At 45.1% G+C, this 15738-nt stretch overlaps 1 protein-coding gene across 1 annotated transcript in view; it reads left to right on the plus strand.

Moving 5' to 3' along the window:
- Window positions 1-4360: 4360 nt before the first annotated feature.
- The window catches only part of celf3a (cugbp, Elav-like family member 3a), a gene marked incomplete at its 5' end in the record, with an annotated part of 58588 nt that continues 47210 nt past the window's right edge, over window positions 4361-15738 (plus strand). Inside the window, 2 exons of the mRNA XM_084312818.1 lie at window positions 4361-4505; window positions 5372-5454. Coding sequence (XP_084168944.1) covers window positions 4361-4505; window positions 5372-5454 — 228 coding nt within the window. The remainder of the gene's footprint in view (window positions 4506-5371; window positions 5455-15738) is intronic.

Raw genomic sequence — 15738 nt, forward strand, 5'->3', positions numbered from 1 at the left:
CCAACTTCCAAGTCAAAGGCTTGCTGCCTTACATTCCCTTCCCGTATAATGTTAACTTTGTTGAAATTGTTAAAATAGGCCTAGTGAATTCAGGCAAAAGGTTTTCAAACGTGTAAAAGTAGAGTCCAAATGGAATAGTTATGAAAACTAGTAACGTGGCGGCTGTCAATTTGATCTATTACTCTGCTGTTAAAGGCAGAATCTGAATCGTATAAATGTGCATTGAAATCAAAATGCAAAAGTTGGCTGCGTCAGGCCCACTGGGTTTGGACAAATGGAAACATCACGACTTGTGCCATGCTATACATAATTCAAAATGCTTTTATTTAGAATTATAGTCGCTGTGTGGCGGGCTAATTGACATTATTAATAGCTGTTTAGGTGTTTTTGTCTAAACCTTTTAGGGGTAGGCAGGCTAGGAAAACTAAGGCATCGAGCCAGTAGCCTACTCACTGTCAGAATGAAAGTATATGATCTTTCAGGCACTTCAAGTTGGCGTCGCCAGATGTCAGTAAAACGTCTCAGCATATTATTTACTCACAGGACCATAGCAGTGGTAGCCTGGCGTTACTGCATTGGGCAGGTTTGCCCGTTTTTTTTTCTCCTGGAATGTGATTCTACGTTTTGATTGTTTCCTGAATGTATCCTAGTTAGTAGCTCCGGCAGAATCAACATCGTGTGCTTTTATCTCTCCCTCGTCTGCGTGCACGCGCCTTTCCTCCCGCCCATCTGAGAAATGTCGAATTGTGATTGGAAGCTCCCAAAATGATGTCTCATCAATGCAGCCTATAAACGTTAGCTATAACAGTCGTGGACTCAGTCTCGAGACCTTTATTCTTGCGAGAAATAATGGCATTATCATTGCAGCGTCGATGTGCAATAATGAAATCAGCCCTGTTAGACATATGATGACGTGTGATCTGCAGTGTTTACATAATGTCTGCTGTATGTGTTGTAAACTAATTTTACCTCTCCATCTTGTTGTAGGACCTTCCCCCCCGCCCCCCCCCCATCCTTAGGGATTCACAACCTTGACATCTCTTTGATGTGGTGCCAGTAGCTTCTGAGAAGAGGCGCGAGAACTCCAGCTAGATGATGCTCATAAACACGGGAACTGTCCTCAATACCCAATGGTAATTGCCCCATGGTTTCACGATGTGTTCTGTGAAACTGAGCTTTTGTCAATTTCAAAAGTACTTTAAAATGCAATAGGAAAGAAACTTCAAAATGTTGTTCATTTAGCTCTCCTCTTTGTGTGTGTGTGTGTGTGTGTGTGTGTGTGTGTGTGTGTGTGTGTGTGTGTGAGAGAGAACAGGAATTGAACCTCAAGAAGACCTACAGAAGAGCAGAATGAGACAGCCAGTCAATAACAGTGTAAGTAGAACCAGGATAAGGGAGCATATATTAGTATTTTCATAGCACTGGTCAACCCCCCCCCTCTCTCTCTCTCAATCCCACCCCCTCTCTCAACCTTGGCTTTCATAGCCTACTGGTTAACCCTCCCCTCTCAACCTTTCATAGTCTACTGGTCAACCCCCCCCCCCCTCTCTCAATCCCACCCCCCTCTCTCAACCTTGCATATCCTATGTTTAAACCCCCTCTTTCCTCCATCCCCATTTCATTTGTTTTTCTCTCCACTTATTCATTCATGTCTCTCTGACTGTTACCAAACACCAACTATTAGCAGCATATCTATGAGTATGGAATGTGCACTGTTATGTTACCCATGGCCAATTTGTGATGTGTGTGAAAAATGATCAGATATTTAAATGTTCTGTACAATAAAACATTACTCCACTCATTTAAAGTTTATTTTCCTGCGTTTTATTTGATCATTTTGTTTAATGATTGGCTTAGTTAATTGATTTCCTTGTTGACAGCGATTATTATTCCAATTAATGGTGTCGGTCACCAGTTCAAGCTAATATTCTCAGAAGTCTGTGCACCCTCCCTTACGTTATGTGTTGGTTACCTTCCTCGTACATTGCTCATGTAATTACTTATTTTACAAAAAGCAATCAATGTTTGACAACGATGGGAGAGAGTGATCCGATTTTTAAATGATGCCATAAAAAAACTACCAGTGGTATTAGGTTACATGCGGTCACTGTCACCAGATGTCGTTGTTGGTTAGGTTCTTAAAATGTCAGATTATGTATGACGCTGTGGTGGGCTACATTTATGTCCGTATATTGTAAAATGACCAAGGGTGGATGAAGCCCTAAATCCTTTAGTCATGCGTGTAGATTAGGAACGAGGGGTCGAAGGATAGGATTTAGGGATTGATGGCAGATGGTAATCTTATACCATTCGAGGCAAACTAAGAAGTTATTCGGTACAGCAGTACAAAAAAACAAAACATTTGAATTGCATTCACATATTTGCTTCTGGCAAGAGCTTAGACATGTCTGAATCGGAAAATGGGTGTTAGTAATGTTACATTCGTTGCATCAGTGTGTACTGGCAGCAAGCTACTGATCGTGACTCTTTGAAGTGCTGGAGCCCCAGATGAGGTGTGCGCATGTCGGGTGTGTGCCGATTGCTGTCATGTGGGCTCATTGTTTACATGTTCGCTTGTAGCCTTAATGTTGACGTGGGCGTGTGTCCTCTCGAATTATGGTATTTATAACGTCTGAATTTGCGAATAGACTGAACACAAATTATGAGCTGCTCCGAGAAGAAATACTCTCTGTGAAGCGGGAAATGTGACAGTCACGACGCGTCGACAACCATTTCAGCACCACGGCCAGCGCTACTGCGAGAACAAAAGACGGATTTGCATCCCTTGATCTCGGGGACCGTCAACTTGTGCACCACTGACATGAAAAGCAAAAACACGACCATAAGAAAATAAACATCTGTTGCCGTTTCCCAATACATTTTTATTCTACTATATTCTATGCTGAAGTTGCCATACGCATAGCAGCCTATATATTATCAAACAACAACAACAACGCTCGGCTTATTATGATTAATATGACGTGACCTAGAATTTAGGCTACAGTTCTTCAGTGTCTCACTTAAGGAAATTGACTATTGTAGGCTATATATTGGGGCACAGTATAGGCTATAATTACCCATTTTCACATTCAGATATTTACGGTCATTGTCGCATTTTAAAAGGCTGCCTCGACAGTCAGTCTGCCTTGAGCCTGGCTAGTTCTTTCGAGACGGTCCCTGGCGGTAGACATCACGGCTCGTACAACAACCCAGGGGAGGGATGGAGCTGAGATCGACAGGGAGGGAGACACCGGCTTACGACGTCAAAGGAGTAGCCTACACAGAGGGAGAGGAGAACCAACACAGCGACTGCCCATACCCAGTAGCCTACTGAAAGGAGCTTAAATTATAATATATTCCTTGATATATTGTCATTTTTTTGATTTATTTATTTTGGGGGGAACACGGTTATTATAGTGGGGAAAGGTCTGTCAACAAAGAGCACAGAAAAGACAAGGATACAGAAAACACGCTCATGCCGGATAAAGGACCGTCGCTGGATTTGTTACTTGCGTTGCTATAGGGGGGTAGGCCTAACTTGTTATATGATTCAAGGCTCACACACACACACTCGCATTAATTTAATGACAAAATTCTAATAATTAAACAGGCTGAATAGTGGGGCATACGAAAGGGACACCATCTACAAATTTCACCGATTCACTGCGAGGGAAGAAAACCACAGGTAATTTGTCATTTATTGAACATTTAGTAAAATTATGTTGTAGTCATTGTTGTCACCCTGCCTTGACAAAGGGGCCGTTGGGGTCTATGTTGACACTGTCACATTACCGTAGGCTACGGGCTCCACCAGACCCTACAGAGGACAGACCAACAAAGGATTTTGTCATTACTAATGTTTATATGGCAATGTGATGTTGCCTAAATGTGTTAATATTTAATCAAGAGGCAGTAAGGATTCAGGGCAAAGCAGATTCCTCAGCTATGAATTATGATTGCAATGGCATGCCAAAAACATTAGCTATGGCAGATCACAATTTTATGCACCTCTACTTAACATTATTTTATTTCTTGTTTATTCAATGATCACATTTGTTATAGAATAGGCTATGCAACAAAAATGTATATTATAATTATAGGCCTATAACCAAACAGAATAATTAACACGTTATTCCAGCCAATACCAGCGGCAGCCCGTTTACATGTCACTCCCCTCATCATGTCCCATTTGAAAATGAAACACCTGCTTCTCACTGTCGTTTCCTGCACAGTGTGAACGCCTCTGCTCCTCGTCTCTCGACTTGAGGACCTGGGTCCTGGGTCCTGTCCGCTTCACCTGACCAATTTCAGTGTCATTCCTCGGGACGCAGCGGGTCGCTCCCACCCTCACGACTTCTCAATGAAGGAGGCCGACGCCATCAAACTCTTCATCGGGCAGATACCCCGAAATTTGGAGGAGAAGGACCTGAAGCCCATCTTCGAACAGTTCGGGAAGATCTACGAGTTGACTGTTATAAAGGACAAATACACTGGGATGCACAAAGGTGAGGGAGGCGTTTTTTTTTTTTTTTAATAAAGTATAGGTTACAGGAGAGGCCTACAGGTGAAGGAAAAGTTGTAGGCCTGGCCTTCTAAATGCCTCGCAGTTACTCGTATACTATTTCATTATGTTACTGCACAAAGCTCTCGGCACAATCCTACAAACCCACATAAATTATTATGTGTGCCATGGTGGGATGAAATGGTGCCGAATGTGGCCAGTAGCTACACCGATCTAGGCTATAGATAATGGCCACGGTGGAGTAGTAGAAAATGTTATCAGTGCCGAATTATAGCCGCCATGAATCTACATCAACCATCAATAATTTCTGTGGCATATACAGGCCAGATAGTATTACTATAACACCTATTCTCCATACATTTACATATTCATGATTCTGTGGAAGCCCTAAAGGTTAATGAAGGCTTCCTCTATTATAAGGGGCTGCATACATTTTTGCTTGAACGGCATGGTATTTAAAGAGTAATTTAGACCTCTCTCTAATCAGTGAAGCCTTTCCAGACATTAAAGTCTTCTTCAATCTTTCATGAGCTTTAGGATGATCTCATCAAGCATTCAGCAGTAGGCCGTTTATAGTTTTTAATTTAACCATTTTAACCTTCATTAGAAAAAATTTATTCTAATCCGTAAAAAAAATCGTATTTGCATTAAAGGCCTGACAAAGGCCTTCTGATGGAGCCACAATAACCAACCAGAAGACAACCGACCATTGTATCAAATCACCATTGTGTTGATACAAAGTGCATGGACCTGGCATATAAGATTTGGCATGGAGAGGATAAGCGGTATTCACCTGTCCCGTGGTGGGCTGATTCTTCTGCCCCCCCCCCCCCCCATCTCTCTCTCTAGGCTGTGCCTTCCTGACATACTGCGCCCGTGAGTCCGCCCTCAAGGCCCAGAATGCATTGCATGAGCAGAAGACACTACCAGGGGTGAGTTTGTCTCCATCTCTCTGAGTCACCAGCGACGCTCGACAGCTCACATACAGAGAGAGAAAAATAGGTGGCATTCTACCTCACTGCACGCGCACACACGCACTCACACACACTCACTCACACACACACACACACACACACACACACACACACACACACACACACACACACACACACACACACACACACACACACACACACACACACACACAGTGACATAGGGAAACTAACTGGGTCTGACATGTGGGCCTGACTTCCCCTTTAGCTGATAAGTCCTAAAAAAAGGTCAGAGGATGCTTTGCTCCCGTGTTTCATATGTGATACATCCAGACACATCCGTCCAGTTGAGGCCTGACTCATCTTGCTACGCTTCTCTGGTCCAGAGACAGCTTAGAGGCACGTGGGGGTCACTTTGGAGTTCTCTCTCTCCCCCATAGCCACTCTGTCTGTCTCTCTTTCTCTGTCTGTCTCTCTTTGTCTGTCTCTCTCTCTCTCTCTCTCTCTTTCCTCTCTCTCTCTCTCTCTCTCTCTCTCTCTCTCTCTCTCTCTCTCTCTCTCTCTCTCTCATACATCCTAATCAGAGTTAAACCTGGCTTTATTAGCATAACCAGGCAGCAGGTGCGCCGCCAAGTGACATTTACAGAGCCGAATATGATGCGACAGCCACGTCTCTATAGAAACAGACTCTATGGGAGACGAGGAAAAGAATCATTGAGACAAGCGTGTTCCCTGACTCCTATTATATATATGCTGTACATAATAATTTCCTCTCCCTGGTGTTCTGCCTCCTTCCTCTTTTCACTAACAAGGTTTTGGCCCTATACCGTTTCCCTCTTTGCAAATTTAGCTGAAATATCAATAATTTCTTTCTTTCTTTCTTTTTTCTGTCCGTTCCGGACTACAGTATCTCGGAGGGTAAAAGGGAAGAGACTACTAGTGTATGTGTGCCATGGTAGGCAGGGTTTTGGGGAAGTGGAGGAGGTGGGCGATGGAGGAGGAGGTGGGGGGTCGTAGCAGCAGTATATAAATCCCATTATTAGCATGACAGTAGTCTGACCTCCGTGGCCTTTTGGAGGAGCTCAGCAGGCTGGATCCCCGTCGCTCCTAAAGCTCTCTCTCTCTCTCCTCTCCTCTCCCCATCTCCCCAGTGGCTCTCCTCCACACACCCTCTTACCTCTATAAGCCTTGTAAAAGCGTCCAGGAACACCCCCCCCCCCACACACACGCACACCCCCCTAGCACAGCCTAAATCCCCTCTCCCAACCCCCCTCCACCCCCCAAAATGAAAACCATCTTATTAACAACCCCCACCCCTCCACATACCCCCCACCACCCACCCCCACACACCCGCTCAAACATACACGCGCATATACACAAATGTATATACACACACACTCAGACAAGAGCCGCCACCCACCCCTGCTACCAGCTGTGGTGTAATTGTCATCTAATTGCACCTGCGCTGCCAAAGAATAATTAACTTTGGCATCTAAGGGCCGGGACGGTACAAAAGAAATAACATGGAAGCAATTACGGGGAACGAGAGGAGAGAACAGACCAATGCACACCTGAATACAGAGCGCTGAAGGAAGTCGTTAACACTCCGTTTCGCTTTCTTGTGTCTTCTTATGATTTTCAGCAGTTCCCCCCCCCCCCCCCCCTCTCGTGAAGCGTGGTGGAGGAAATGTAGCATAAATGCGTTTTAGAACCCCCCACCCTCCTCCCATAACAATAGATGGGAGGCTGAAAGGCATATGTAGACGGGGAGAAGGAGGACGAAAAGAGAAAAGAAAGAGAGAGAGAGAGAGAGAGAGAGAGAGAGAGAAAAAGGCGAGGAGGGAGGGGTGAACAGATGGCGCCGACTCGGAGCGGCACCTGGTCTTATGCTTAATTTCAGGTGAGAGAGAGTGAGAGTCCGTCTGAGCGAGAGTAGAGGAGGAAGTAGCGTGGAGAGAAAAAAAACATCCAGACGAGGAGGGGAGCGAGATGGGGGGGGGGGAGAAAATAAGCCAGTAAAACAAAAATAACCTTAGTTTCACTCCAAGGCAAAGTGATGTGAATGGGGACTGGAACAGAACATGCAGGAGAAGCAGGGGTGGGGGGGGTGGGGCATCAACACCAACAACAAAGATTCACTCACCAGCTGCATTCCCTGTTCCGTCCTGCTCTGGACATCTTGTCCTCCGTGTCCTCTGTTGTTATCATTCTATCTCTGTACTATATCCGGCGGCTGGAGTCCTGTTGCCAGGCCAATGTGTCTGGGGCTGGTCAGAGCTCTGTGGCCACAGAGCCTCTTTGCAGTCTATAGCGGATTTAAAGGGGTAGTTTGGATTCTCGGACGTTAAGTTGTATGAAATACCTGCCAGTAGTCGTAGAAAAGCTGTTAGCTTACTTACCGAGTCCCGTGGTCGGAGTTCTGGCTGGGTTCTGAGTGAACTGGGAGGCTTTAGACGGGCATCAGATGGCAGAAATGGGGTAACGAAACCAAAAAAGATTTTAATCCACACCACAACATACAGACAAAGGGTTAACCACCTCCAAAACAAAACCATGGTCCCCCTAGAACAGTCGGCTGCGTTACCTCTGAAACGGCTCCAGCACGTAGTAATACACCAGCTTTTTTCAAGGAAAATAATTGTGCCAAGTGAGTGCAGAATCCAAAGTGCTGAAGGACAATGATTTTGTGTTAAAAATAGGTGACCCTTTTGCCTGCATGTTGTGGTGTGGATTGAAACGTTTTTTGCTTTCCGGTTCCCTCGGAAACTGGCCAGAACGACCACGGGACTCTGTAAGTAAGCTAATAGCGTTGCATCTACTACACTACTGGCAAGTATTTCATACAATTTAACATCCAAAAATAAATAACTATCCCTTTAAATCCCTTTCAGATGTATTCCAATGATGATGTCACAATGGCCCCTGGCCATTGAAAGCTAATGGGTGACAAAATATAGAGTTCTGTGAAATCATTCCAAAAATACGTAGAGCACACCTGAAAGGGTTAAAACTCTAGGTTCTGTTAAATTAAAAAGATATATATTTAGTTTATAGAGGCTGTCCTCGCTGATGTATCCCAACCGCTTGATTGAGTTATTGTGTTACTATTACAGTTGATCTGTGCTCTTATAGAGATGCCAGAAACGGTCCCTCGTTAGGAGACATCAGCTGGAAACACTCAACTGAGGTTGGCGTTTGAATGACGTTTCTATTTTTAGAGCAAACCTTTGGTGATATTTTTTCCTCCCTGGGGCAGATAATGTAGATGTAGTAAATGTTTATGGGCGTGAGATTGAACACGAGTGAGAATGTAGTTCTGTGTGTGTGTGTGTGTTAGTGTGTGTGCAGTGGGGGAGGGGAGGGCAGGTGTTCAGACTGACATGGCTTACTGAAGGGGGGGATGGCTTGTGTGTGTGTGTGTATGCATATGTGTGTACGTACGTGCGTGTGCGTGCGCATGCATTCACGTGTGTGTCTGTGCCGACCAAGGGGAGAATCCACATTCAGAGCTGTGGATTGGAGTTGATGGAGCTTATGAGATCTTTGTTAAGACAGAAAATCCATTCTCTCAGGTTTCTGCCTAAGCCATCTACAGTACAGGAGAGTAGAAATCTCTGCTGTTTGTGCTCTAATATGTGTGTAAGCTGTCCATACGAGAGGGAAGAGCCTTCTTTTTATGGGGGTGCTAAGCTTGACATTTACTCAGACAGAAGAGTCAGAGCTCGCAGAGCAGACCGTAAGGCCTTTATCAATAGTCTGAAATAAATGCATAGGATATTAATAGCACATCCCTAATGCTTGGAACCGGTCTTTACAAGATATATAATGGGTCCTTGTTTAAAGGTATGAAGTTATAGTAATAGAATACTATTTGTGATTTCAACCCAGAACCCATAAAAAGGCTAAATGTACTGTATAGCTAACTTCTTTTGTTTCTTCTCAGACTGTATTATATCTTAGGAGCTTGGATTAGGTCTGTCAAACATATAATGGTTCCTTGATTCAATATACAGTATTAAGCTACAGTGATAGAGTACTAGAACAATTATTTACTAAGGTTCTACTATGATTTCAACCAAAAGAAAAGGAAACAGCAAAAGGTGCTATAGTCTACATATAATCTATATATATATATTTATTTTCTTATGTGTGCAGGTTTGTACATTCAGTTACAACCAGTAGAATGTGATGTTAATAAGCTCCTAAGAAGCAGTATGGTGATGTTAATAAGCTCCTAAGAAGCAGTATGGTGATGTTAATAAGCTCCTAAGCAGCAGTAGGGTGATGTTAATAAGCTCCTAAGCAGCAGTAGGGTGATGTTAATAAGCTCCTAAGCAGCAGTAGGTGATGTAGGTTCATTCTTCGAGATTGATACCATTTACGAGACTGCTTTACGATCCGATTCCACTGTCGATACTCCTCTATTATTATTATTATTTGGTATCAATTTTCTCGTTTACCATAACAATATACAATACAATAATAATATACATTTGATTGACAAGAGACAATTATTATTATTATTATTATTATTATTATTATTATTATTATTATTATTATTATTATTATTATTATTATTATTATTATTATTATTATTATTATTATTATCACAATTTAAATTTGAAATCTAATTTTATTGGATTTTAATAATGATATAAAGACATGACTCTCGTTGATTTGATTTTCGGGGTTTGAGAAATTTGGAACCGGGTCCATATAGAACCGGATCTCGATCCCCTGACTAGTACTCTATATCTAGTCTACCGGTATGTTCCCATCAGTGAGTGTGTGTGTGTGTGTGTGTTTGTTTGATGATAATGTTGAGTGTATATCTGGGTGCGTGTGCTCACTTGACTGATCTATCTGGAGTTAAGTGTGCATTCATGCATTCTATTAATTTGCATATGTGCGCATATCAATGTAAATGAGTGATGCTACAGGAGAGAGGGAGAGAGAGAGAGGGAGAGAGAGAAAGGGCTCTACATGTCACTCGGGGGTGACTGTAATGATGAACGCAGATTGGATTTATGACAGAGGTAAATGGGTGTGAATTGGAAAGAAATTGGATGAATGAAAATGGGGTGGGGGTGGGACGGTGGGGGGGAGAGGAGGAGGAGGAGGGTGGGGGGAGGGGAGAAAGACATGAATGAAAGTTTGACATAATGAACAGCGGGTGGCAGTAAGGGGGGGGGGGGTTCAGAGAGGGGGTGGGGGGGAGTTGGATGTACGGGCATTAAGTTTATCAGCTTACATACAGACATCTGTTACAGAGAAAGATGGTGTGTTTCAGGGAGTGTGTGTGTACGTGTGTGTGTGTGTGTTGATGTTTGCGCCCAGAGTGGAAACAGGCTCTTATGGTAAAACTCATCAACCTCTTAGAACTCTGTAGCACTCGACTAGTATGTGTGTAATCTGATGATCTGACATATATGCATAATTGTTATATTATATATATATATATATAGTATGCAATATACAGTATATATGTACTGTATATATATTGCACTTTGGTGGAATTAAAGAGAGTAAACCGCAACAACAAGAAAAAGTAGGACACAGACATCTACACACACACACGCACGCACACGCACATGCACACGCACACACAGAGCAATCTACCCATGATTCACTTCTTTCCTCCTCCACTCTACAGAGTGTAGTTAAACATCACTTAACATGAATATTTAACAGCTGACGGAGAACAGACAATACAGTCAACTCCTGAGCTTTATTTTACCATTTGATTTTGAATATCCCTCCTTTAATTTTTTTTATAAAAAAAAAGAATAATAATAATAACCCCCCACCCCCGCCCAGAAGAACATACTGAATGTAAGAGAGGCAGTGCATGACTAGGAAGCAGCATTGACACTTGGAAGACAGGGTCATTGATTACAGATTATCGAACTTTACAGGCATAGGCGAGTCTGTCTCTTTGTGTTTGATTGATTCAGTGGACCGGCTGACTGTACGAGAGGGTACAGCTCGTCCTCCAGGCTCACTGTGTGCGTCTATGTCGTAGAAACGTTCAAAGGGAGTGAGTGGATTTGATTCTGTGGGCTTCTCTCTCCTGCTTCCTTTTGTGCTTTGTTTTTTGTTTTTCCCTCTCATCCCTTTGTGTGTGTGGGGCTCGCACCCTTCTCCTCTGTGTCTATTAAAGTCTTTGTGCTTTCCCCCCCCTCGTTTCCACGTTTCTGAATGGAGCGATTACCACCTGTGTCTCCCAGGTGTATTCACAAGTGTGTGCCCCAATGTAAGTGCATGCATGTGTGTGCACGTGTGTGCGCGTGTGTGTGATGGAGATGGAGAGGCGGAGGAAGCGGGAAGAGGAGAGGCGAGGAGAGGCGTAGAGGAGGGGATGGGATGGCAGGTTGATTATGGTCGCAGGTCTCGTTGCCTGGAGACGGCGGGGACGAGGGATGCCTGGTTGCTAGGTAACCGGCACGATGCAATGACCAGCACTGTGTGATGGAGCGGAGGGAGGCGAAGAGGGAAAATTGTCTTGTGCCCCCTGCAACCCCTCCACCCATCTCCTCCTACCTCCCTCTTGTAAATGCTCTTGAAAGAGCCGGATAGAGATGGTCTCTGCTGATATATATTTACCGTTCAGAATCACTGCCTCTCTCTCTCTCTCTCTCTGGGCAGACGACGGGGGCAGAAGGGAGTGAAATTGGAGAGAGACACAACATCAAGAAATGTGTGGCCCCCCTCTCAGGGGCCAGGCTGGTTTGGGACTTAATGACAAGGGCCAGAGAGAGAGAGAAAGAGAGGGAGAGACAGAGACAGAGAGAGAAAGAGAGCGACAGAGAGAGAGACAGATAGATGAGAGGAGGGAGAGAGCGAGAGAGGGAGAGAGTGAGAGAGAGAGAGATTATCAGCCATGCTGTGGTTCAGAGAGGCAGAGAATAGAGTGGAGAGAGAGAGAGAGAGAGAAAAAATGTAATTATGAAGGATCTCCACACCCCTCTCCTCCCCAAGCCTCTATCTAAAGACACATTTAGCCACGACAAGCTCCCGGGTAAATCAGAATCAGGTTCATGTGCGTTTTACATGGTGAGAGGGGATGTTGTATATGGACATTGATGGGATGGGGGTCAGGCGTTATGGGGAAGGGGTCGTACTGTGATTTGATTGGATAATCTATGGATTTAATATCTCATAATCCCGGGCGAAAATCCCCCCGTGGCATCGCAGAGCAGAAAGATTAACTGTGTGTGGATGTGCGCTCATGTCGACGTGAGCAAGAGGGCGTGCATACATGAGGAGCCAGCCAGGAAATAGACACTGTCTGTGTAACAGGGGCAACGTGAGCACCGTTTCTGTTGATCTAGTCATGGGAATGATTGTATTTACCATCACTGTGCGTACTTGCAAATCAAGTAGGGGCTTGGGGAGGAAAAACACATATACAAAACAAAACATATCATCAGAGTGGTGGGCTGTTATCGAAAGCGCAGCCTTAGCTTTGTGTATTATTTTCGCACAATATGTTACTGTGTTTTTGTAAACAAGCCTGGGAGAGAGAAGGAGGAGGGGGGGGGAGAGAGAGAGGGAGAGAGAGAGAGAGGGAGAGAGAGGGAGAGAGAGGGAGAGGGAGGGAGAGGGAGGGAGAGAGAGGAGAGAGAGGGAGAGAGAGGGAGAGAGAGGGAGAGAGAGAGAGGGAGAGAGAGAGGGAGAGAGAGAGAGAGGGAGAGAGAGGAGAGGGAGAGAGGAGAGAGAGAGAGAGAGAGAGAGATGACTACAGTGTGTCAGAGCGGTTTAGGCTTAGAGGGAGGTATTTTCTCTCTGCTCCTACATCTGCTCTCGAGGCAGCGCCAGCATTCAACAGGCACCTAGTACTCATCCTTTGTTTTAGCCTTTATTTATTTGTCCTCCCTTCTGTGTCGTTGTCACCCCTAGCCCCCCTCCCCTCCCCTCCATCACACACACACACCCTAATCGCGCTATCTTTCGACCTAGAAGTACCCTTTATCCTCCCTCGTTTGCCTGTCCCCTTCTCCTCTCATGCGCGTCGTTCAGGGCAACCTTGTTTACCCTGCTGTGGGTTCTCATCACCGCGGTTGCCATGGCGACGGCAATGCGAGAGGAGACTTTCGTCAGAGGAGCGAGGCCGGTTGCCGTGCCGATCTGAAGTGGCACAGCCTTGATGGCCTCCCTCCGCCATGTCCCCCCTCTTGTATATTCTAATTCCAATCTCCCGGCCTCTGCCGCGCTTCTCCTTATCACCACCACCGCGACCTACGCTGTTTGTCATTCAGCAGAGCCTGGTAGGAAAACACAGGCCCTTGGATTAAAAAAAAGAAATATATATATATATATATATATATATTTATTTATTTATTTTTTACAGCCATCCTTCAAACAAGTGATGTTTGAGATTTTACATTGCGGTTGTGCTGCTAATCGAATTCAGTTAATTATTAATTCATAGGGATGTAGCACATCAAGCACAACATGGGGCTGATCACTTGTGTTTTTCAACATTTACTATTAGTGTTGTTTTTATTGTATAACCGGATTTTGCAGATTATTTGTGTGGAGCAGGTTTTGTAAATGAACGGGGGCTTTTGGTCAAAAGTGCCACTGAAATAGGGATTATGGTGTAAAGATGTTTTTACTATATACTGAGAGATTCTCACTGTGTGAGTTTGTCTTCATTTCAACAAAGGTTTGGATGAATCACTCCCAACACCTAAAGAAAGGTGATTTATTTTCCTTCCCTAGTGTGAGAACCAAAACAAACATAATTTCAGGGTCATGGGACCATTTAGGAGACGCAGGCCTTGAGCAGGCCTTGTTATTCCAAGCTGTGCTGCAAACAGGTGGGTAGTGGATGGTGGTTAATGATTGATTGTGGATGGTGGATGGTGGTGGTTGACGGTGGTTGATGGTTGATGGTGCTGTTGATGGTGGTGGTTGGTAACAGTACACAAAAACCACCGTTCGGTACGTACCTCGGTTTGAAGTCACGGTTCGGTACGGGTTTTAGGTACAGTGGAGAAAGTTTGGCTTTCCATGTTCCACTCAGGGGTGATTTAGTGTGCACTGCAGTAACTAATTGTACTTGTATGGCTGTCAACGAATATTCTATATTGAAATGAATAATCGAGTTTGAATTCAATTCTGCACGCAGTTCTGCATGTGCGTTCGTTAGTGGTTAACGAACGTACCGTTGTATACGTTCGGTCACAGCCATACTGAACCTTAGGTCCAGTACTGAAACGGTTCAGTACGGATATGTGTACCTTTACACCCCTAGTTGATAGTGGTGATTGATGGTGGATGATGGTGGATGATGGTGGTGATTGATGGTGGATGATGGTGGTTAATGTTTGATGGTGGATCGTGGTTGGGTGGTTGGTGGTGATGGTTGATGGGTGGTGGTGGCGGTGGTGGTGGTGGTAGAGGTGGTGGTGGTAGAGGTGTTGGTGGTGGTAGAGGTGGTGTTGGTGGCGGTGGTGATCGTTGATGGGTGGTGGCGGTGGTGGTAGAGGTGGTGGTAGAGGTAGAGGTGGTGGCGGTGGTGGTGGTGGTGTTGGTAGAGGTGATCGTTGATGGTGGTGGTGGTGGCGACAGTGGTGGTGGCGGTAGAAGTGGTGGTAGAAGTGGTGGTAATGGTAGAGGTGTTGGTGGTGGTAGTAGAGGTGATGGTAGAGGTGGTGTGGTGATAGAAGTGGTGGTAGAGGTGGTGGTGATGGTAGAGGTGGTGGTGATGGTAGATGTGGTGGTGGTGGTGATGGTAGAGGTGGTGGTAGAGGTGGGATTGTAGAGGTGGTGGTGATGGTAGAGGTGGTGATAGTAGAGGTGGTGGTGATGGTAGAGGTGGTGGTGATGGTAGAGGTGTGTGGTGATGGTAGAGGTGTTGGTAGAGGTGATGGTAAATGTGGTGTGATGGTAGAAGTGGTGGTGTGGTGGTGGTAGAGGTGGTGGTGAGGGTAGAGGTGGTGGTGGTAGAAGTGGTGGTGGTGGTAGTGGTAGAGGTGGGTGTGGGTAGAGGTGGTGGTGTGGGGGTAGAGGTGGTGATGGTGAGGTGATGGTAGAGGTGGGTGGTGGTGATAGAGGTGGTGGTGGTGGTAGAGGTGGTGATGGGAGAGGTGGTGATGGTAGAGGTGGTGATGGTAGAGGTGGTAGCGGGGGTGCGGTGTGTTTGCATGCTGGTCCCGGCAACGGAGCGCGACCGTGGCGCTGATCAATAATGTCCCTGTGACCGATCGCAGCGGATCAATCAGCGATTGGATCGTCAGTGACTGGTTGAAAGTCAGCAGCTCCATAATTAAGAATGGG

The sequence above is a fragment of the Notolepis coatsorum genome (assembly GCF_963971535.1).
Source record: "Notolepis coatsorum genome assembly, chromosome: 4".
Taxonomy (NCBI): domain Eukaryota; kingdom Metazoa; phylum Chordata; class Actinopteri; order Aulopiformes; family Paralepididae; genus Notolepis; species Notolepis coatsorum.